The 23,545-nt window shown below is 41.7% G+C and overlaps 2 protein-coding genes across 5 annotated transcripts in view; one reads left to right on the top strand and one right to left on the bottom strand.

Annotated features, from left to right (window-relative positions):
* LOC118398035 (glycoprotein endo-alpha-1,2-mannosidase-like protein) overlaps positions 1–2,450 on the top strand; it is a 13,877-nt gene extending 11,427 nt beyond the window's left edge. Inside the window, exon 4 of the mRNA XM_035792994.2 lies at positions 1–2,450. This exon is cut by the window's left edge and continues 1,140 nt beyond it. The gene's annotated coding sequence lies outside the window, so the exon portion shown is untranslated.
* Positions 2,451–3,037: 587 nt separating this feature from the next.
* LOC118398032 (metal regulatory transcription factor 1-like) lies at positions 3,038–23,473 on the bottom strand. Of its 4 annotated transcripts, none has more exons than XM_035792991.2 (11): positions 23,062–23,473; positions 20,220–20,729; positions 12,817–13,055; positions 12,285–12,416; positions 12,113–12,186; positions 10,604–10,737; positions 8,753–8,827; positions 6,590–6,647; positions 5,736–6,478; positions 4,135–4,204; positions 3,038–3,872 (listed from the first exon to the last, which is right to left on the bottom strand). In XM_035792991.2, the coding sequence occupies exons 2-11, from the start codon at positions 20,685–20,687 to the stop codon at positions 3,616–3,618; spliced, it is 2,250 nt and encodes a 749-aa protein (XP_035648884.1). In that variant the 5' UTR covers positions 20,688–20,729; positions 23,062–23,473; the 3' UTR covers positions 3,038–3,615. The 4 variants fall into 4 exon arrangements, with proteins under 4 accessions (XP_035648884.1, XP_035648883.1, XP_052326106.1 ...); XM_035792990.2 differs by having other exon boundaries at positions 12,107–12,186; positions 23,062–23,471; XM_052470146.1 differs by lacking the exons at positions 20,220–20,729; positions 23,062–23,473 and adding exons at positions 13,335–13,387; positions 17,183–20,195 and having other exon boundaries at positions 12,107–12,186; positions 12,817–13,057.
* Between the last annotated feature and the right edge of the window lie 72 nt (positions 23,474–23,545).

Raw genomic sequence — 23,545 nt, 5'->3', positions numbered from 1 at the left:
ATTAAAGTAGTCAAAGGTGTAGCATTTGGTCCCATATTCCTAGCACACAATGACTACATCAAGCGTATGACTCAACAAACTTGTTGGATGTATTTGCAGTTTGCGTTGGTTGTTTATCCCAATAGGAACTAAATGGTCATTATAAAATGGGTGGTTTGAGCCCTGAATGCTGATTGGTAGACAGCCGTGGTATATCAGATTGTATACCACATGTATGACAAAACATTTATTTTTACTGCTCTAATTAAGTTGGTAACCAGTTTATAATAGCAATAAAGTACCTCGGGTTTGTGGTATATGGCCACGGGTTGTATCCAGACACTCTGTGTTGCGTCGTTCATAAGAACAGCCCTTAGCTGTGGTATTTTGACCATATACCACACCCCCTCGTGCCTTATTGCTTAAATAATGTACTGGAGTCACTTTTATTGCTTCATTGTCCAAATAAATACAAAGGGGAGTGTATGCCTTTGACTGGAACAAATGGGACTGAGACTGCTCACCCGATTGACTTAAGCCAGGTGGAATTGTTGCAATCAGAGGGCAAGATGGTGGTTCCAATATATTGCTTACACCCATACAATCCTATTACACTTATCCAATCTTCTCAGATCTTCCAAAGTGTCTAGGGGGAGAGGGCTAATGGTTGATTTGGGATTCAGGGTTACACTCATGATTTAACCCTGTGTTCATCAACTCTTCTGTTCTCTAAAATGAACATTCCAGGGGACTTTTCATCACGATACCTGGTTTCTTTTTGAACATCTGAATATATAACAACGTTTAATCGGTTGGTTACCTCAACTTATGTAGGTGGCAAGAAACTGTCTGTTTTGAGTGACTTAAGTCTATTCTTTTCAAATTAGTTATGTTATGATGATTGCCACAGTAATGATAGAGCCATTGGGGTTGTGTAGTGTGGGTGAATTCTGTTGTGATGATAGAGCCATTGGGGTTGTGTATTGTGGGTGAATTCTGTTGTGATGATAGAGCCATTGGGGTTGTGTAGTGTGGGTGAATTCTGTTGTGATGATAGAGCCATTGGGGTTGTGTATTGTGGGTGAATTCTGTTGTGATGATAGAGCCATTGGGGTTGTGTATTGTGGGTGAATTCTGTTGTGATGATAGAGCCATTGGGGTTGTGTAGTGTGGGTGAATTCTGTTGTGATGATAGAGCCATTGGGGTTGTGTAGTGTGGGTGAATTCTGTTGTGATGATAGAGCCATTGGGGTTGTGTAGTGTGGGTGAATTCTGTTGTGATGATAGCCATTGGGGTTGTGTAGTGTGGGTGAATTCTGTTGTGATGATAGCCATTGGGGTTGTGTAGTGTGGGTGAGCTTTGAGACTTTCTGACTTATTCTTTCCTGTATTACTTTGAAATGGTGAAAAATAAATGTATTGTCTGTTTCCTATCTGAGAATACTTTGTATTTGAAATAGGGTGGGTTCGACTAAGCCAAATCAGCAACGGTCAGATCCACCATTTGGGAAGGAGCCTGTTCTATATTACACTCTTCTATCATTGTCAAGCCAAACTGTAATAGCTACTTTATCAATTAGAAACCATGGGGTCAGTGCTGAATCTGCTGACTAACAACACCTTGTGGACTACCAGTGGAGGCTGCTGAGGGGAGAACGGCTCATATTAATGTCTGGAATGGATATTATTATGAGCCATCCTACCCTCAGCAGCCTGCCTCCACTGTTCGCTACACTGGCTGTCCTGATCCACACACACAGTACCCAAGCACATCACCCGTTAACACCAACTACCCAACCAGGCTTTGGCGTTGTGCGGTTATATAAATGTCAGGCTTCACAGCCCCGTGCGATGGCAGGCCCCAACGCTCCTCATCATTACTGATCTTTCTAGGGCCAGGTGACAGATCAGATGATGTGCTCATACCATTATAGCTCAATGGGTCAGATGATGTGTTCATACCATTATAGCTCAATGGGTCAGATGATGTGTTCATACCATTATAGCTCAATGGGTCAGATGATGTGTTCATACCATTATAGCTCAATGGTTCAGATGATGTGTTCATACCATTATAGCTCAATGGTTCAGATGATGTGTTCATACCATTATAGCTCAATGATTCAGATGATGTGTTCATACCATTATAGCTCAATGGTTCAGATGATGTGTTCATACCATTATAGCTCAATGATTCAGATGATGTGTTCATACCATTATAGCTCAATGATTCAGATGATGTGTTCATACCATTATAGCTCAATGATTCAGATTATGTGTTCATACCATTATAGCTCAATGGTTCAGATGATGTGTTCATACCATTATAGCTCAATTGTTCGTACCTCAGAATGTCACCCGTCGAAGGGCAGTGAACTGTGAGAGACAGAGAATACAGAGATAGAAGGATGAAAATAGAATTTGACTGACAAGACAGTGGGAGGGCATAAATAAAGAAATCATTGACTTTCTTTGAGTCCAGTATCATCTGTGCCTGGACTCCAAACTGATATTCTTCATTCCACAATGATGAAATGGACCATATCAGTTTGGATTCTAGGTTAGCGTCATCCATAGAGAGCTTGTTCATCAAACTGCATGCATCCACTAGCCTAGCTAAGCAGAAGCATGAGAGGAAAAACCGCCAACCGAAAAATTGTAACAGCTTTAGAATATTGAGGCCATTTGAAAACATTGTTCAACCTAATGGCCAGTGACAGAAAGTCACAACAGAAAAAAAGAACAGCACAACAGAGAGAGAAAGGAAACGCATCTAAAGGCAGCAGGGTTGGCCAGGGCAACATCGTCAAGGGAATTCTGCCACTCAGAGTTCCAAACCAAAGCACTTAAAAACAGGAAGCCAATTAAGCTAGTTCAATAATGCAGAACAAGATTCAAAGAGGCAAAATCAAAGGGATTTTTTGTTCTGAAAAAAATACATATATAAACTGTTCAGAGCTCCATAGGGAGCCCGATGCAGTCACCTCAGCTAACCTGTCCCCCTGATCAAAATGGCAGTAAGTAAATAAACAGTAAACAGATGACATTACATAGAAAATGAAATGTTAAAAACGGTTATATTTTGAACATCCAAGAAAAACTCAAAATGTGTTCTTTGCCAGGTCAGTTTGCTCGTGTCTAAATACACTATATTGTTATAGCAGCATTTACAACATCTCCAGATCATTTGCAGGTTCATAATGAAATGGTACGGATACATGACGCACACCATCCCAGAACATTTAGCATTTCACACACATTTGACAGAAACTGCAATGCCAAGTACTGCATGGGGAGTGATGTTCCCCGTGCAGCGCTTTTTCTTTCTGCGCCATCAAAAATAAATGTCACCCTTAATGTTTCCAGCGGGACTAGATGTAAAGTGGAATATTGCTATAGAGGATTTGTGCTTGAGCCAAATGTTTTCCACACTCAGCGGCCAGCCACTGTTCTAGCCCAACTCATAATTGAACGCTACCAGACATGTCATAAATCAAAATAAAACACTGTAGATAACCTGCATTTACCTGATCTACACTGAAATGCAGCATTTGATTGCTTTCTACCCTCAGCAACTAGTATGGGGTTACGGTTGGTTAAGGTTATGAGGACAGGGTAGGGAGACCTGATCCTGAACTAGGTATTAACAACAGAAAGAGTTAAGTACACAGTACAGTGCATATAAGATGTCTCAGGTGGATGGGGCTGTGGTGGTGGGTCCTGGGGCTGCTTGACCTGGGCACCAGAGGGTTCACCAGTAGGTTGACAACCAGTCTGTTTCTCTGTGTTTGATGCTGTGCTGCCGTCTCTGCAGGGGCACCGACACTGGCATGACTCTCCCTGTCTGATGACGATGACAGGCAGACGCAGGCCTAGCTGTTGCAGAGCTGTCCCTAGAACACAAGACAGAGGGCACGTCAAATAAAGGTTTTAAAAAGTCGTACAGCCATAAAAATTGTACAGTGCAACAACCTCACAGGTACCGTCTTGTAGCTGGCATTACAATATCTACAGCACTGCAACTGATAATGTTTAGCGATCAAATTAATTGAAATGATCCAAATGTAGAATACTAGTGTAAAAAGCACACTTAAATACATCAGAGGTTAATATCGGTAAATACAACAAAGTAAAAGATGAATCTCAGTAAATGACCTGTGTTCCCCCCCATAGGTATTGCTGTGGTGAAATAGAGCTTCTCCTGTGTCGAGTCACTGTGTTGTTGCTGAAATACAACAGGACAAGAGAAGACAGCATGTTCAGCATATGATTAACAGAATGTCAATGCCTCGTGGCTAAAAAGAGGAATAGTTTCATTAAAACAACTGATGGTCAATGAACAGCTGGACTGGTTGAGATCCAGCAGGCCAGTGATTGGACATTCCCTCTCCATATCCTGATGAAAAGGACAGTGATTGGACGACCCTCTCCATATTCTAATTAGCTGGCTTTACTGCACTCCAGGTTTCAATAAATCATCTAGAATAATGACACCAATAAATACCGACAATACCTACAACAAAAAGATAAATTCATAAAAAATGTGCCTATAAAAACATGAAGGAATGTGATATTATTAGACCAACATCTGCTAGCAAACCTAAATGTATTATTGTATTAATACATTTAGGTTTGCTAGCAGATGTTAGTCTAATAATATCACATTCCTTCATGTTTATTTATATATCTATATCTATATCTATATACACACATATATACAAACACAAAAGTATGTGGACACCCCTTCAAGTTAGTTGATTCGGCTATTTCAGCCACACACACATAAGCTCACAGAACGGGACTGGCGAATGCGCAAACGTGTAGCGCAAAAAATCGTCTGTCCTTGGTTGCAACAAACTCACTACCGAGTTCCAAATTGCCTCTGGAAGCAACGTCAGCACAAGAACTGTTCATCTGGAGCCTCGTGGAATGGGTTTCCATGGCCGAGCTGCCGCACACAAGCCTAAGATCAACATGTGCAATGCCAAGCGTCGTCTGGCTTGGTGTAAAGCTCGCCACTATTGGACTCTGGAGCAGTGGAAACGCAATCTCTGGAGTGATGAATCACGCTTCACCATCTGGCAGTACGACGGACTGATCTAGGTTTGGCGGATGCCATGCGAACGCTACCTGCCTCATTGCATAGTGCCAACAGTTTGGTGGAGGAAGAATAATGGTCTGGGGCTGGTTTTCATGGTTCGGGCTCGGCCCCTTAGTTTCAGTGAAGGGAAATCTTAATGCTACAGCATACAATGACATTCTAGATGATTCTGTGCTTCCAACTTTGTGGCAACAGTTTGGAGAGGCCCTTTCCTGTTTCAGCATGACAATGCCCCGTGCACAAAGTGAAGTCCATACAGAAATGGTTTGTCAAGATCGGTGTGGAATAACTTGACTGGTCTGCACAGAGCCCTGACCTCAACCCCGTCGAACACCTTTGGGATGAATAGGAAAGCCGACTGCGAGCCAGACCTAATTGCCTAACATCAGTGCCCGATCTCACTAATGCTCTTGTGGCTGAATGGAAGCAAGTCCCCGCAGCAATGTTCCAACATCTAGTGGGAAGCCTTCCCAGAAGAGTGGAGGCTGTTATAGCAGTAAAGGGGGGACCAGCTCCATACTAATGCCCATGAATTTGGAATGAGATGTTCGATGAGCAGGTGTCCACATACCTTTGGTCATGTAGTGTAGCGTATAACGGGTCTAACTTGTAATAATTATAATAACATATTAGTAACTTGTTAATGATGACTTACTAATAGCTGTGTCTGTGTGTCCCGCTGCCTCTGGTCATTGACACTGTTAAACAGCCACTGGAGGTTCTGTGTGGACAAGGTCAGGTGCTGGAGGGTACTCTGGGCAGGGACAGTAGGAGGAGCAAAGTGCCCCAGGGAAAGGGGTGTTAGTGGGGCCTGGATGAAGGAGCTGGGGGGTGGAGGGTATGGGCCTGGTTGCGAATAGATGGAAGGCATCTCAGCTGGCTGTAGTAGTAGACTCTGGGTGGAGCATGGTTGTGAATCGAGGGTGGTAGTTGGCTCTAGTAGGAGGCTCTGGGTGGAGCCTGGTTGTGAATGGAGGGTGGTGGTTGGCTCTAGTAGGAGGCGCTGGGTGGAGCCTTGTTGTGAATGGAGGGTGATGGTTGGCTCTAGTCGTAGGCTCTGCTGTGGAAGGAGGCTCTCGTTGGTTGGCTGTGGTAGTAGGCTCTGATTGGAGCTCGGTTGGTAATAGACGGATGCGGCTGGCTGTTGTAATAGGCTCTGGTTGGACAGCTGTTCTGGATTCACATCATGTTTAGTTATTTCACTGATCATGGGAGAGACAGCGACAGGAACTGGACAGGATTCACCAGGGGTGAGGACAGCGACGGGCTGGGGTTCACCAGGGAGAGAGTCAGAGGGGGCAGGACAGGTAGAGATAAAACAGGGCGATGCTTCTGGGAGCACCACAGTTGGAGATGGGTTCTCCAAACTACATGAGGGCACTGCCAACGATGACACACCTGGAGAAAATAGGGGAGAGGAAATAAGGGGTTTGAAGGGCTAAACAGGAGACAAGTCATTTAGACAACAAAGCACTGGTGATGTTCACCACTACATAGTACAGTACTCACCCTGTGTCTGGGGCTTGTCTTGAAACAGCAACTCAAACATCAGATCCAGGGCATCAGACTGCCACAGGGACAAGACAGCAGCAGAGTAACGTTAGAAAAGCCAGCCTACAGTTGCCTTGACCAACACATATACAGTGCATTCGGAAAGTATTAAGACCTTGACTTTGTACACATTTTGTTACATTACAGCCTTAGTCTAAAATGTATTAAATAATTGTGTTCCCTCATGAATCTACCCACAATACCGCATAATGACAAAGCGAAAACATGTTTATTTTTGCAAAGTCCTTAAAAATAGAAATCTGAAATACCTTATTTACATACAATACCAATGAACAGTTTGGACACACCTACTCATTTAAGAGTTTTTCTTTATTTTTACTATTTTCTACATAATAATAGTAGAAGACATCAAAGCTATAAAATAACATATATGGAATCAAGTAGTAACCAAAAAAGTGTTAAACAAATCATAATATATTTTATTTTTGAGATTCTTCAAAGAAGCCACCCTTTGACGTAATCATAGCTTTGCACACTCTAAGCATTCTCTCAACCAGTTTCATGAGGAATTATTTTCCAACAGTCTTGAATAAGTTCCCACATAAGCTAAGCACTTGTTGGCTGCTTTTCCTTCACTCTGTGGTCGAACTCATCCCAAACCATCGAAATTGGGTTGAGGTTGAGTGATTGTGGAGGCCAGGTCATCTGATGCAGCACTCCATCACTCTCCTTCTTGGTCAAATAGTCCTAACACAGCCTGGAGGTGTGATGGGTCATTGTCCTGTTGAAAAACAAGTGATAGTCCCACTAAGCGCAAACTAGATGGCATGCATGGCATATCGCTGCAGAATGCCATGCTGGTTAAGTGTGACTTGAATTTGAAATAAATCACAGACAGTATCACCAGCAAAGCACCCGCACACCATCACACCACCTCCTCCATTCTTCACGGTGGGAACCACACATGCAGAGATCATCCGTTCACCTACTCTGCGTCTCACAAAGACATGCAGTTGTAACCAAAAATCTCAGATTTGGATTCATCAGACCAAAGGACAGATTTCCATCAGTCTAATGTCAATTGCTCGTGTTTCTTGGCCCAAGCAAGTCTATTCTTCTTCTTATTGGTGTCCTTTAGTAGTGGTTTCTTTAAAGCAATTCAACCATGAAATCCTGATTCACACAGTCTCCTCTGAACAGTTGATGTTGAGATGGTGTCTGTTATTTGACCTCTGAAACATTTATTTGAGCTGTAATCTCAGGTACAGTTAACTCTAATGAACTTATCCTCTGGATCTTCTGTTCCTGTGGCGGTCCTCATGAGAGCCAGTTTCATCATAGCTCTTGATGGTTTTTGCGACTGCACTTGAAGAAACGTTAAATGTTTTTGACATTTTCCAGATTGACTGACCTTCATATCTTTGCTTATTTGAGCTGTTCTTGCCATAATATGGACTAGGCCTTTTACCAAATAGGGCTATCTTCTGTATACCGCCTCTACCTTGTCACGACACGACTGATTGACTCAAACACATTAAGAAGGAAAGAAATTCCACAAATTAACTTTTAACAAGGCCCACATGTTAATTGAAATGCATTCCAGGTGACTACCTCATGAATCTAAATGAGAGAATGCCAAGTGTGTGCAAAGCTGTCATCAAGGAAAATGGTGGCTAGTTTGAAGAATCTGAAATATAAAATAAATGTTGATTTGTTTAACACTTTTTTGGGTTACTCCATGAGTGTTATTTCATAGTTTTGATGTCTTCATTATTATTCTACAATGTACAAAAAAGGTACAAATAAAAACACTGGAATAAGTAGGTGTGTCCAAACTTTTGACTTGCACAGTAAGTCATTATGGAGATTTTGTATTTTGTCTTTTCATCCATTTTAGAATAAGGCTGGGAAAAGTCAAGGGGTCTGAATAGTACTTGTCTTAGTTACCATATTATATTTACATTACCAAACACAATGAACAACATTGACATGTATAGTTAACCCAGAGACATGGCTGTGGTCTCTAATAGCGTCTATATAGCCAATAGCATAGTGCTAACTGTATACATGTCTTTATGACATATTGAATGGTGATATATTGATTCAGACTCAGTGTGTGATATTGAAAATGTGGAAAGAAAGAGGTACAAAATTACTTACATTATTTTCTCTGAGCTGAGAATCAGTGGAAATCAGGCTCATATCACTGAGACATGGGGAACGAGGGTTCAAATCCTGTGTTTCAAAACATGATTATTGATTGATTATAAGAGGTGATTAGAGATAACCGCAAGTTGAGAACAGATTTAAACTGAAGGAAAATAGAGCTAATGTATTGATTGTATTGATATTGGATCAGTAATAGACTTGACACATACAGTGCCTTGTAAAAGCATTCATCCCCCTTGGCGTTTTCCTATTTAGTTGCATTACAACCTGTAACTTAAATTGATTTTTATTTGGATTTCATGTAATGGATATACACAAAATAGTCCAAATTGGTTAAGTGAAATGAAAAAAATTACTTGTTTTAAATAAAAATAAATTTGAAAAAGCCTGGAAAAGTGGTGTATTCACCACCTTTGCTATGAAGCCCCTAAATAAGATCTGGTGCAACCAATTACCTTCAGAAGTCACATACTTAGTTAAATAGATTGCACCTGTGTGCAATCTAAGTATCACATGATCTGTCACATGATCTCAGTATATATACACTTGTTCTGTAAGGTCCCACCAAGCAAACAGCACCATGAAGACCAAGGAGCTCTCCAAACAGGTCAGGGACAAAGTTGTGGAGTACAGATCAGGGTTGTGTTCTAAAAAAATATCTGAAACTTTGAACATAAATCCATTATTAAAAAACAGGGCCGCCCACCAAAACTCAAGGACCAGGCAAGGAGGGCATTAATCATAGAGGCAACAAAGAGACCAAAGATAACCCTGAAGGACATGCAAAGCTCCACAGCGGAGATTGGAGTATCTGTCCATATGACCACTTTAAGCCGTACACTCCACAGAGCTGTGCTTAACGGAAGAGTGTCAAGAAAAAAAGCCATTGCTTAAAGAAAAGAATAAGCAAACATGTTTGTGGTTCGCCAAAAGGCATGTGGGAAACTCCCCAAACATATGGAAGAAGGTACTCTGGTCAGATGAGACTAAAATGTAGCTTTTTGGCCATCAAGGAAAACGCTATGTCTGGCGCAAACCCAACACCTCTCATCACCCCGAGAACGTCATCCCCACAGTGAAGCATGGTGGTTGCAGCATCATGCTGTGGGGTTGTTTTTCCATCGGCAGGGACTGGAAAACTGGTCAGAATTGAAGGAATGATGGATGGCGCTAAATACAGGGAAATTAGTGAGGGAAACCTATTTCAGTCTTCCAGAGATTTGAGACTGGGACGGAGGTTCACTTTCCAGCAGGACAATGACCCTAAGCATACTGCTAAAGCAACACTCGAGTGGTTTAAGAGGAAACATTTAAATGCCTTGGAATGTCCTAGTCAAAGCCCAGACCTCAATCCAATTGAGAATGTGTGGTATGACTTAAAGATTGCTGTACACCAGCAGAACCCATCCAACTTGAAGGAGCTGAAGCAGTTTTGCCTTGAAGAATGGGCAAAAATCCCAGTGGCTAGACGTGCCAAGCTTATAGAGACATACTCCAAGAGACTTGCAGCTGTAATTGCTGCAAAAGGTGGCTCTACAAAGTATTGACTTTGAGGGGTGAATAGTTATGCACGCTTCAGTTTTCAGCTTTTGTGTCTTATTTCTTGTTTGTTTCACAAGAAAAAATATTTTGCATCTTCAAAGTGTTAGGCATGTTGTGTAAATCAAATGATACAAACCCCCAAAAAATCCATTTGAATTCCAGGTTGTAAGGCAACAAAATAGGAAAAATGCCAAGGGGGTGAATACTTTCGCAAGCCACTGTGAGACAGAAACAGATGAAATGTATCATTGTTAAAACATCATTAAGTGACATTTTCAGTCACATGGTGGGAGGACTCACCTCTGAGAGAGAGTGGCTGTCAGTGATGTCAGCTGACGCTCCAGGGTCATGACCTTTGATGTTGTCTCTAAGGCTGTTGGAGGAGCTTAGGGAGATACCACCGTCTGTGTCCACCTGAAGGAGGGGTGGCTCGCCTAGGAGAAATAACACACACATTAATTTTATTGGTCTCTCTTATACAGCAGCCGACCTTGTTGCTTCCAGACCCATAATTTGAGAAATAGTCCCAGCTTGGAGATAGAAATGTAATTTGCATATACAACTCTTAGCCTCATGGTTGAAGGTGAGAGGATATATAAATAATGTCAGCAATATATAAGTCCATGCATAATGACAAGGAACATTAGTAATATGACTATGGTGAAGTAGACTTCTTAGTGCCTTGAGGCCTGTGTTTTTATGGAAAGGGGCAAGGAGGTTCAAGCCTCCTGTCTGAGAAACAAGCACGCACAGACAAGCAGTTCTGCATCTTACAAATGGAAACTTCCAGTGGGAAGCCAACCAAACAGCTGACTATGTTTCCTCAGCCTCTGAAATCAATGTGAGTTCACAGATGTCTCCATGCATTCACAGATCACATGCAATGGTTAACTAAAGAGACCCCATCTGATACTCATAGCTCCTCGGAGGGAGGAAGAGTTTGTTGGGTTCTCTGGTATCAGAGGAACAGGCTAGAAAGACAAATGACAGACAGTGTTATAGTCAGAATGGAGTGTGAGAAGAAACAAGTATGTATGTGTGTGTATATTTGATGTGTGTGTGTCTGATGTGTGTATATTTGATGTGTGCGTGTGTGTGTGTATATTTGATGTGTGCGTGTGTGTGTGTGAGAGAGAGTGAGAGAGCCAGGGCCCCAGAGGAAGCAGCAGTATTAATAGCTGTGTTCTTCACCACAACAACAGCAGCAGCAATCAGACTTGGGTTCAAATAGTTTTTGAATTACTACAAATACATGAGCGTTTGCTTGAGTCTGGCTGAAGCGCCCAGATTGATGGGGTTTGGACTTTTGGAACTCTTTGTGTGTGTGTGTGTGTGTGTCATTATGCACAGTCAGTGTTGTCAATGGGTAGTGTCTCTACTCTACATTCCATACCATAGCATGTATCTGCTACATTGAAGCCATCCTCTTATGTGTGTGTGATCTCAGCACTCTGCTGGATGTGGATAAATAGGCTCACCAGGATTCCCTGACAGGGCGTTAGGAGAATAAATGGGCCAATAAGAATCTGGGGAGATGAGCGGTTCTAAGGCCTATCTACTGGGCTGAAATAAACTCTGATGTATTCAACACACACACACAGTAGAGGAAGCGATACTCCATTAGGAATACTCAATAAAGCATAGCGGGGAGGAAAGAGAAGTGCTACAACGTATTGTTGTATCTGAATCTCTGGAAAAACGGTTTTCAACTCTTCCTAGTCTTATTTCAAAATAAACAGGGTTTGAGCTAAAGGAGCATGCTATGTATCCCCACTCTCTCCCCACAATTCCTGTTATACACACCTGTACCTGTGTGTCCCAGGAAGTGTGTTTGGAGATGGTCACTAGAGGTGAAAGTCTTGTAACAGCCAGGATTATCACACCTGGGGAGAAAACACAAAATTAGGTGATTTGTGCCCATTTATGCATTCGTGCATGCATTCATTTGTTCATTCAACCCACTGAAAACTTGTGAGCTCACCTGAAGGGCTTCTCCTTGGAGTGTGTCCGGATGTGTTTCCTCAGGTCACTCAGGGTGGTGAAGTACTTGGTGCATCCATCTGACTCACAGTTAAACGTGTTCCCTGTGTGCAGTCTCTGGTGGGCTTTTAGCCTGCATATCAACACAATCACAACAGATGGAACTGACACGGCTGATGTTTGCAGTTCAGCACACCAACAGATAGTCACAGAGCTGTGGCTTTACTTGGGGTCAGCATACCAAAGGCCACTAGGATATGTTCATTAACTTTGAGGTCAGGGGGTCAGGAGAGTGCCGAACTTATGAAACATCATCACGTGACACTTCTCTAGATCCATGGCAGGAAGACTACCCCCTTTGATTTGATTTTGATTTGATTACAATTGTTTGACTACGATTGCTTTCAGTTGACAATTTTGGTGACAGTGGGCCTAGAAATAATCTATTAAGAAAATATGTGGGGAGGCAAGACAGCTAAATTGGAGTACCTGCTCTGCCTATTCAATGGTTTTGGAAAACGCTTCACCCTTACCTATACAGTGTGTTGTAGGCCTTCTCACAGCCCTGTTGATCACATTCGAAGGGTTTCTCCTTGGTGTGAACGCGGATGTGGATCTTCAGACTGTAGGAGGTGAGGAAGGCCTTGTCACAGCCCAACTGGTTGCAGACAAATGTGTACTCTCCTCTGTGTCTCTTCTGGTGGGTCCGCAGGTTCCCTGCTGTGCTGTAGGTACGAGTACAGTCCTTGTATAGACACTGGTAACGCTTCACCTGCAGAACAGACAGTTTATATAACAACTCTTTGCCTATGTCAAAAAGATGGAACACCGCCACATACATAAACATACGCTTAACATGTAGGAAGTGTTAATGGCAATTACCGGTACGTAACACTTGACAAGCATTACATCAAGTCTGGAAATTAATTAGCTGTATTGGTTTATATGAGAAGATTGAAGTGCACATGTATGAATGAGACCTAATTAGCTTCACAGAAAGAGAACCAAGAGGCTGTAGAGCATAGAGAGCAGTGAAATATTCCTCTCATCTCGACATCTGCCGAGAACTTGAGATAATGACTCATTGGTTCTGGATGGGAGAGGCTGATGGGGGAAAACAGAAGCTTCAGAGCTAGCTCCCAGGAAGGCCCAATTTCACCGCCCCAAACCAATCCCCTCTCCTGTCTCTTCCTCTCACTCACTGATCTTCACAGAATATGGTGCTGCTGCTAACCTAGCATGGTCTATTTTCTCAGTGATGATGTGACTTAATGACATCTTAATCCCTTCCATGTTCTAAACTCTTAGAAAAAAAAAGGTGCTATTCAGAACTTAAAATGGTTCTTCGCCTGTGCCCATAAGAGAACACTTTTTCGTTCCTGGCAGAACCCTTTTGGGTTCCATGAAGAAACCTTTTGCACAGAGGATTCTATCTATATGGAACCAAACATTTCTTTTAACGGGAACCAAAAAGGGTTGTCCTATGAGGACAGTTAAAGAACATTTTTGGAACCCTCTTTTCTTAGTGTATATGTATTATGCCAAAGAGGGTCTGTCAGTTATTCACAGATTGAGAATGCACATCATATGACATCACATGTGTGAGCCTGACCAACCCGATGTAATGTTTGCCCTAAGGGTTGATGCCTACACTCTCAACATGGTGTAATTTAAAATAATACTAAAAATGGCTCTGCCTAGCTATAGCCTTGCAACATCCTTCAGGACATAATGGCTGGGACATTAAGAACACCTGCTCTTTCCATGACAGACTGAACAGGTGAAAGCTATGCTCCCTTATTGATATAACTTGTTAAATCCACTTCAAATCCAGTGTAAATTAAGTGGAGGAGACAGGTTAAAGAATGATTTTTAAGCTTTGAGACATTGATTGTGTATTTGTGGTATTCAGAGGGTGAGTAGGCAAGACAAAAAAATGTAAGTGCCTTTGAACAGAGTACGGTAGTAGGTGCCAGGCACACCGGTTTGTGTCAAGAACTGCAACGCTGTTGGGGTTTTCACACTCAACAGTTTCCTGTGTGTATCAAGAATGGTCCACCAACCAAATAACATCAAGGGGGGGGTTCAACTCAATATTAGGAAGGTTTTTCTAATATTTGGTATAATCAGTGTATGTGAATGAGCAACGGCGCCTCTCCTCCTCAAAACCACAATACCAGGAGTGTGTTTTCCGGACACAGAGCAAAATTACAACAAATATTATGGTTAAACTCAAGTACAGTAATTGATTTAAATATATATAATTGTGAAAAATTATACAAATGGCATAATCCTTGTAAATTATATCATAAATAGGACTGGTGGAATTATGTCACAAACAATGAACAAAAATATATGGACATTTTTGCTCTATCCAAAATTACAACCAACTGATTGCAGCATTACCGCAAAAGTGGAGGAGGCAAGTAGAAAGGGGAGAAAGTAAGGAACTTGTCTGTCGTCCCTGCATTAAAGACCAAAATCGGTTAAAGACAATTGTGATAAATAAAAAAAGTATACCAGTTTCATTTAAGGATAAAAATAATGACAACTGTGCCATATAGATTGCAAAAGAGTTGGGAAAAGATTCCATGGCACATTGTTTATGAACTGATACACAAAACACCAGATTCAATTTTTTCCAATTAAAATTATAATACAACATTCTTGCAACCAATATAATGTTATATACAGTGCATTCGGAAAGTATTCAGACCCCTTGACTTTTTCCAAATTTTGTTACGTTACAGCCTTATTCTAAAATTTATCAAATTGATTTTGTGTAAGCACAATACCCTACCTATAATGACAAAGGAAAAACTGTTTTTTAGAACATTTTGAAAATGTAGAAAATAAAAACACAGAAATATTACATTTACATACTTATTCAGACCCTGTACTCAGTACTTTGTTGAAGCACCTTAGGCAGCGATTACAGCCTCGAGTCTTCTTGTGTATGACGCAAGAAGCTTGGCACACCTGTATTTGGGGAGTTTCTCCCATTCTTCTCTGCAGATCCTCTCAAGCTCTGTCAGGTTGGATGGGGAGCGTCGCTGCACAGCTATTTTAGGTCTCTCCAGAGATGTTCGATTGTGTTCAACTGGCTGGGCCACTCAAGGACATTGAGAGACTTGTCCCCAAGCCACTCCTGCGTTTTCTTGGCTGTGTGCTTAGGGTCATTGTCCTGTTGGAAGGTGAACCTGAGTACTCTGGAGCAGGTATTTATCAAGGATCTCTGTACTTTTCTCCGTCATCTTTCCCTTGATCCTGACTAGTATCCCTGCTGCTGAAAAACATCCCCACAGCATGATGCTGCCACCACCATGCTTCACCGTAGGAATGGTGCCAGGTTTCCTCCAAACGCGACACTACGCATTGATTCCAAAGAGTTCAATCTTAGTTTCATCAGACCAGATAATCTTGTTTCTCGTGGTCTGAGAGTCTTTAGGTGCCTTTTGGCAAACTCCAAGCGGGCTGTCATGTGCCTTTTACTGAGAAGTGGCTTCCATCTGGCCACTCTACCATAAAGGCCTGATTGGTGGAGTGCTGCAAAGATGGTTGTCCTTCTGGAAGGTTCTCCCATCTCTGCAGAGGAACTATTGTCAGAGTGACCATCGGGTTCTTGGTCATCCTCTGACCAAGGCCCTTCTCCCCGATTGCTCAGTTTGGCTGGGCAGCCAGTTCTAGGAAGAGTGTTGGTGGTTCCAAACTTCTTCCATTTAAGAATGATGTCACTGTTCTTGGGAACCTTCAATGCTGCAGCAATTTGTTGGTACAGTTCCCCAGAACTGTGCCTCGACACAATCCTGTTTCGGAGCTCTACGGACAATTTCTTCGACCTCATGGCTTGGTTTTTGCTCTGACATGCACTGTCAACTGTGGGACCTTATATGTCCAATGAATTTAATTGACCATAGGTGGACTCCAATCAAGTTGTAGAAACATCTCAAGGATGATCATTGGAAAGAGGATGCAACTGAGCTCAATTTCGAGTCTCGTAGCAAAGGGGCTGAATACTTACATAAATAAGGTATTTAAAAAAATAAAAAATGTGTTAAACTTTCTAAAAACCTGTTATTTCTTTGTCATTATGGGGTATTGTGTATAGATTGATGAGGAAAAATGTATTTAATACATTTTAGAATAAGGCTGTAAAGTAACAAACGTGGAAAAAGTCAAGGGGTCTGAATTTTTTTTACATTTTTTATTTTTTATTTGTTTTTTTACCTTTATGTAACCAGGCAAGTCAGTTAAGAACATATTCTTATTTTCAATGACGGCCTGGGAACAGTGGGTTAACTGCCTGTTTAGGGGCAGAACGACAGATTTGTACCTTGTCAGCTCGGGGGTTTGAACTCACTAGTCCAACGCTCTAACCACTAGGCTACGCTGCCACCCCGAATTCTTTCCCAATGCACTGTATATGGGGGATACAACCATCCCAGCTCTGCAGATTTTGCTGCAAAAAGACAGAATCATTATATCACTTGTTTTGGTACTGCCCATATGTAGCTTGTTTTTGGTCGCAGGCATAGCCGCGGGAAGTATGTAGTTTGGAAGTGCTGCAAATATTTTCAAGGGGGGTGCTGAAAAAATATTTTTTCCAGCGCTACAGGATGCTATATCGGTCCACTAATACAGCACCATTAAAGTGGAACTAACCGCATTTTAGCAACTTGAAATCATATTAAAATCTGTACATATACTCCACAGGAATAATATGACACCTTTTAAACATTAATCAAGCACTTAGATATGGTCATTTTCACATTTTCATAAATTCTTAGAATGTTTGGGAATTACTTATGCTAACGCATTTGTGAAAATTCTACAGCAATATAGAGCGGGAAAGTGGCCGTGCATTTGGACAATTAATAGACACTATATCACGACACCTACCGAAGGTGGCTCCTCTTCCTGTTCGAGCGGCGCTCGGCAGTCGTCGTCACCGGTCTACTAGCTGCCACCGATCCCTTTGCTGTTTGTTTTGTCTTATTGGTTTCTTATTATTGGTGCCTTGTTAAAAGTTAATTGTGGAATTTCTTTCCTTCTTAATGTGTTTGAGGCAATCAGTCGTGTTGTGACATGGTAGGGTTGGTATACAGAAGATAGCCCTATTTGGTAAAAGATCAAGTCCATATTATGGCAAGAACAGCTCAAATAAACAAAGAGAAATGACAGTCCATCATTACTTTAAGACATGAAGGTCAGTCAATACGGAACATTTCAAGAACTTTGAACGTTTTCTTCAAGCTCTATGATGAAACTGGCTCTCATGAGGATCGCCACAGGAAAAGAAGACCCAGAGTTACCTCTGCTGAAGAAGATTAGTTCATTCGAGTTACCAGCCTCAAAAATTGCAGCCCAAATAAAGGCTTCACAGAGTTCAAGTAACAGACACATCTCAACATCAACTGTTCAGAAGAGACCATGTGAATTGTATTTAACCGGTTAGGCCAGTTGAGAACAAGTTCTTATTTATAACTGCGACCTGGCCAAGATAAAGCAGAGCAGTGTGACAAAAACAACAGAGTTACAAACAAACATACAGTTAATATCACAATAGAAAAAAATACATGTACAGTGTGTGCAAATGTAGAAGAGTAGAGAGGTAAGGCAATAAATAGACCATAGAGGCAAAATAATTACAATTTAGCATTAACACTGGAGTGATAGATGTGAATCAGTGCTTCATGGTCGAAATGTTGCAAAGAAACAACAACTAAAGGACACCAATAATAAGAAGAGGCTTGCTTGGGCCAAGAAACATGAGCAATGGACAATAGACTGGTGGAAATCTGTCCTTTGGTCTGATGAGTTCAAATTTCAGATTTTTGGTTCCAACCACCAGGTAGCCTAGTGGTTAGAGCGTTGGACTAGTAACCGGAAGGTTGCGAGTTCAAACCCCCGAGCTGACAAGGTACAAATCTGTCATTCTGTCCCTGAACAGGCAGTTAACCCACTGTTCCCAGGCCGTCATTGAAAATAAGAATATGTTCTTAACTGACTTGCCTGGTTAAATAAAGGTAAAATTAAATTAAAAAATTTAAAAAAAATAAAAATTGTGAGACGCAGAGTAGGTGAACGGATGATCTCCGCATTTGTGGCTCCCACCATGAAGCACGGAGGAGAAGGTGTGATGGTGTGTTGGTGCTTTGCTGGTGACAATGTCTGTAATTTATTTAGAATTCAAGGCACACGTAACCAGCATGGTCACCCCAGCATTCTGCAGCGATACGCCATCCCATTTGGTTCACGCCTAGTGGTAATATAATTTGTTTTTCAACAGGACAATGACCCATCACACCTCCAGGCTTTGTAAGGGCTATTTGACCAAGGAGAGAGATGGAGTGCTGATGACCTGGCCTCCACAATCACTCGACCTCAACCCAATAAAGATGGTTTGGGATGAGTTGGACCGCAGAGTGAAGGAAAAGAAGGAAAAGAAGCCAACATGTGGGAACTCCTTCAAGACTGTTGAAAAAACATTCCAGGTGAAGCTGGTTGAGAGAATGCCAAGAGCGTGCAAAGCTGTCATCAAGGCAAAGGGTGACTACTTTGATAAATCTAAAATATATTTAGATTTGTTTAACCCTTTTTTGGTTAAAACTTCTTAGGGCTGCAATCCCGTTAACGAGATTGATATGACAACAGCCAGTGAAAGTGCAGAGCACCAAATTCAAACAGAAATCTCATAATTAAAATTCCTCAAACATACATGTATCTTATACCATTTTAAAATGTAATCTTGTTGTAAATCCCACCAAAGTGTCCGATTTCAAATAGGCTTTACAGCAAAAGCACCTCAAACGATTATGTTAAGATAGAGCCAAGCCGCAGAAAAACACAGCCATTTTTCCAGCCAAAGAGAGGAGTCACAAAAAGCACAAATAGAGATAAAATGAATCACTAACCTTTGATGATCTTCATCAGATGACACTCATAGGACTTCATGTTACACATGTACATGTATGTTTTGTTAGATAAAGTGCATATTTATATAAAAAAATCTCAGTATACATTGGCGCGTTATGTTCACCCACATCAGCCACATCATTTTACAGAAATACACATTATAAATGTCTATGAAAATACAATTGTTAGACATGGAAATATAGATACACTTCCCCTTAATGCAACCACTGTGTCAGATTTCAAAAAAGCTTTACGGAAAAAGCAAACCATGCAATAATCTGAGTACAGCTTTCAGACAACAAAGCAGCCAAAAAGATATCCGCCATATTGGGTGGTCAACATTAGTCATAAAAAGCATTATAAATATTCACTTACCTTTGATGATCTTCATCAGAATGCACTCCCAGGAATCCCAGTTCCACATTAAATGCTTGATTTGTTCGGTAATGTCCATCATTTTTGTCCAAAGAGCTACTTTTGTTAGCATGTTTGGTAAACAAATCCAAAGTCATGAAGCGCGTTTCCTAGTTGCAGACGAAATGTCAAAAAGTTCCGTTACTGTCCATAGAAACATGGCAAACGATGTATGGAATCAATCTTTAGGATGTTTTTAACATAAAACTTCAATAATATTCCAACCGGAGAATTCCTTTGTCTTCAGAAAAGCAAAGGAACGCAGCTAACTCTCATGTGAAATGCGCGTGACCAGCTCGTGACTACTGGCAGACCTCTGACTCATTCCTCTCTCATTCGGTCCCACTTCACAGTAGAATCTTCAAACAAGTTTCTAAAGACGGTTGACATCTAGTGGAAGCCTTAGGAAGTGCAACATAACCAATATCCCACTGTGTATTCAATAGGGGCTGGGTTCTACAATATCTACAATATTAAAGCTGATCTACCCCATACATTTATTTTATTTTAACTGTCTTATGTGACCAACTATGGTTGAAACGGATTGCCTTGGCATTAGCTCAAGGAACTAACACAAGTCTTCAGGTTTTTGGATATAAAGGCTTACCTCGCTGTGGTGGGTATCTGGGCACTCAGAGTGTAGTGTGATGGTGGCCCCCTGGATGTGCCGGGGCATGGGTGTGGAACCAGGGTTGATGGTGAACTGGATCTGGTCCTGGGAGATGGTGTGGTGGATGTACCCCTGTGACATGGCCTCCCAGTGGTCTTCCAGACCTCCACGGTTCTCTGTCTCAAATCCCTCGTCTAGATACATCATCAGGTCCTCTTCCTCCTCTTTATTGTCAGTTGTAGAACCCACAGGGTCTTGCTCAATCATCACTGTGGTTCTGTCGTACACTGTGTCCAGACTGTGCACACCAGAGTCCAGTGGAGAGGGCAGCAGTAACCTGTCCCATTGGTCCCAGTTGACAGTAACCATCTTCGTGGACACATTGTCCTCTTCAACCTCCCGACTTGTCTTGTCCACCTCTTCCTCAAAGAGCATGGTCTCATTGGATTGGACATTCATCCTCATGCATGGTAACAAAGGTGCACACACACACTAACTGGTTTGCCACTGAAAGGAGAGAGGAAGAGGGGAGAAAATGTATCAATCAGTTGAGGCTCTCACTTAATTTCATAAAAATATAAATTGTAAAACATTCAAAAAGTTATCCTTTTCAGATAAAACTATACTAAATATATTCACATCACCAAAGAACAGTTTTAAACACACTGTTTTGAAAAAAAGGTCTACAGTAGCCTCAACAGCACTCTGTAGGGTAGCACCATGGTGTAGCTGGAGGACAGCAAGCTTCCGTCCTCCTCTGGGTACACTGACTTCAATACAAGACCTAGGAGGCTCATGGTTCTCACCCCCTTCCATACACTTAGACAGTAATTATGACAACTTCCAGAGGACGTTCTCTAACATATCAGAGCTCTTGCAGCATGAACTGCCATGTTATCCACTCAAAGGATCAGATAATTATTCTAGTACTGAAAGCATAAACTACAGTTAGCTAGCACTGCAGTGCATAACATGTGGTGAGTAGTCGACTCAAAAAGAGAGAAAGACAATAGTTGAATAGTTTTGAACAAATGAATTTATTCCAAAATGAAGGAGAAGCAAGAAAGATTTCATAATATTTTTTCACTTTCAGTTTTACTGCTAGCAAATGCAGCTAGCTAGTGTAACCTACTCAAACAGCCTGCTCAAACAGAGTGATGCTATGTTTGCTATGCTGGCTGTGACTAGCCAACACAACATTGGAACTCTTCCAAGTCAAGGTATTGTGGCAGATGGCAGGGAGAGGTGAGGGGAGTGGTGATTGAAGGAAGATATCTTGCAGCCTGCTGACTCCACCCCCGAGCCTTATATGGACTTCTTGTCCCAAGGAGGCAAGCCGGTGGATCATTAAGCCATTGAGAGCTTGGGGATAAAAGAAGAAGCGGGCTGCACAAAGAGGGAGAGGGCTGAGAGGGAAACGCGTGTTATGGAGAGTGTGAGAAGCGGGAGAATTCTCCTGTACGATTACCCGTTGTGAACTTGTTACTTGGTGTGCAAATATCCCTAATAAATTCCCCATTTGCATTCTTGTTGTGCTCCCTGTTCGTGTTTGGTTATTGAACTTGGTGACGTGGAAACCCTACACTCTTGAGCCTGCTACAGTATGCTTTTGGTTTTCTTAATTTATTGCCACCGGTGTCTGCTGGTGTAAGTGTTGAGTTGGCTCCCGAGTGAATCAGCGGTCTAAGGCATTGCTTCTCAGTGCTAGAGGTGTCCCTACAGACACCCTGGTTCGATTCCAGGCTGTATCACAACCGGCGATGAATGGGTGGCGCACAATTGACTCAGTGTTGTCTGGGCTTGGCTGGGGTAGGCCGTCATTGTAAATAAGAACATGTTCTTAACCAACTTGCCTAGTTAAATAAAGGTTAAAATAAAGATTATTTTAGAAAGTGTTAAACTGCTTAATGACTACTGCATGATTATAGAAGGTTTAATAACACGTTAGTTCTATTAGCTATGTTGACTATGACATTACCTTAGCTAATATGGTGACTATGTAGGCTGTTGTGTTTTGCATTGAAGTCCAAAAGCGAAGGGGAAAGGTGAGAGGAGGGGAGTGCATAGATGCGAGAAGGAATACAATGTGGCTGCTATGAAAGTGAACCGTGAATACGCGTGATTCATTCAGTCGATTTTGTTGAAAAACCTTTCTTAAACGGAAGCAAATGGAATGGGGATAAGCATACCTGAATTTGTCCAATAAAAAAAAACTCTTGTTTGCAACTGTTGGACTAATGTTTACACCCTAGATTGCTAGATGCAGGCAAGAGTGTGCAAGGCGTTATTGAATGTGTCACTGTCAGTCTCCTCAGAATTCTCTCCACCTGTGTGCACCTACCTTGTAAACTTTCATTCATAGGCTAGGTTTTAGCTATGATGGGTATAGGGAAAATGAGAGAATCGTGTAGTAGCCTAAACCTATCGATGTTACACTGAACTGGGTGAACGGAATATGAATGACAGTCATCCAATGTGGTGTAATAAAAATAAGGCCATGCTCATGAAAAGTAAAAATCGTCCTCCCTCATCTTAAACAGCACCGACCGCCACTGGTAACAGTAACCAATCAAGTAACAGTAACCAATCATGAGAAATATATACGCATATTATTTTTTCACATAAAAATTAGAAACATACTATTGGTTAAACGTACTTTTGGTTAAACAGTTTGAAACAACAGTAGCCTAATACAAAGTCAACGACGTTCTTGACATTCCTCGGTGAGCTCTAGCTATCATCAAAACTATTTTACTTGTTGCTAACGTTACTAGCACTCACCCAGCAGGCGCAACACATAAACGTTGCCATGTTTCAATAACAATTCCAATCTACTCACCATTTTGAAAGTTCACCACGTAAATGCAGTCAAGAACAACTACAAGGTCATCCAAGTATTTATAAAATGTCTTCTGCTTTGTTTATCCGGACTCAATCAGCAATTCCTCCGTTGTTACACTGTTGCAACATCGTAGTTACACTAGCAGCCTACTTATCCAGCTTCCTCTTTCCGCCCAGAATTAACTCACTCAACCGTGAAATAAACTACTAGGTAACTGCCAAAAGAAAGGAAACACCAACATGAGCCACCACAGCCAGCCACCACGAGCCAGAACAGCTTCAAGGCAGGCACCCTGGCATAGATTCTACCATAGATTCTACAAGTGCTTGGAACTCTATTGGACGGATGCGGCACCATTCTTCCACGAGCAAATCCATAATTTGATGTTTTGTTAATGGAAACCCCTGTCTCAGGCAACGCTCCATAATCTCCCGTAAGTGTTCAATTGGGTTGAGATCTGGTGACTGAGATGGTCATGGCA

This window comes from Oncorhynchus keta, chromosome 19 (genome assembly GCF_023373465.1).
Source record: "Oncorhynchus keta strain PuntledgeMale-10-30-2019 chromosome 19, Oket_V2, whole genome shotgun sequence".
Classification (NCBI taxonomy): domain Eukaryota; kingdom Metazoa; phylum Chordata; class Actinopteri; order Salmoniformes; family Salmonidae; genus Oncorhynchus; species Oncorhynchus keta.
The sequence above is the reverse complement of the archived record's forward strand: the minus strand, read 5'-3'. Positions and strand labels throughout refer to the sequence as shown.

Bases quoted from the DNA above. Each gene is read 5' to 3' on its own strand.
- LOC118398032 (XM_035792990.2), bottom strand. From the start codon at position 20,687: ATGAGGATGAATGTCCAATCCAATGAGACCATGCTCTTTGAGGAAGAG. The intron at 6,648-8,752 runs GTAAGTAATTTT...TCCCTGTGGCAG, and splicing joins CTCAGCTCAGAGAAAATAAT to TCTGATGCCCTGGATCTGAT. The intron at 3,873-4,134 runs GTCATTTACTGA...CTTGTGTTCTAG, and splicing joins ACCTATGGGGGGGAACACAG to GGACAGCTCTGCAACAGCTA.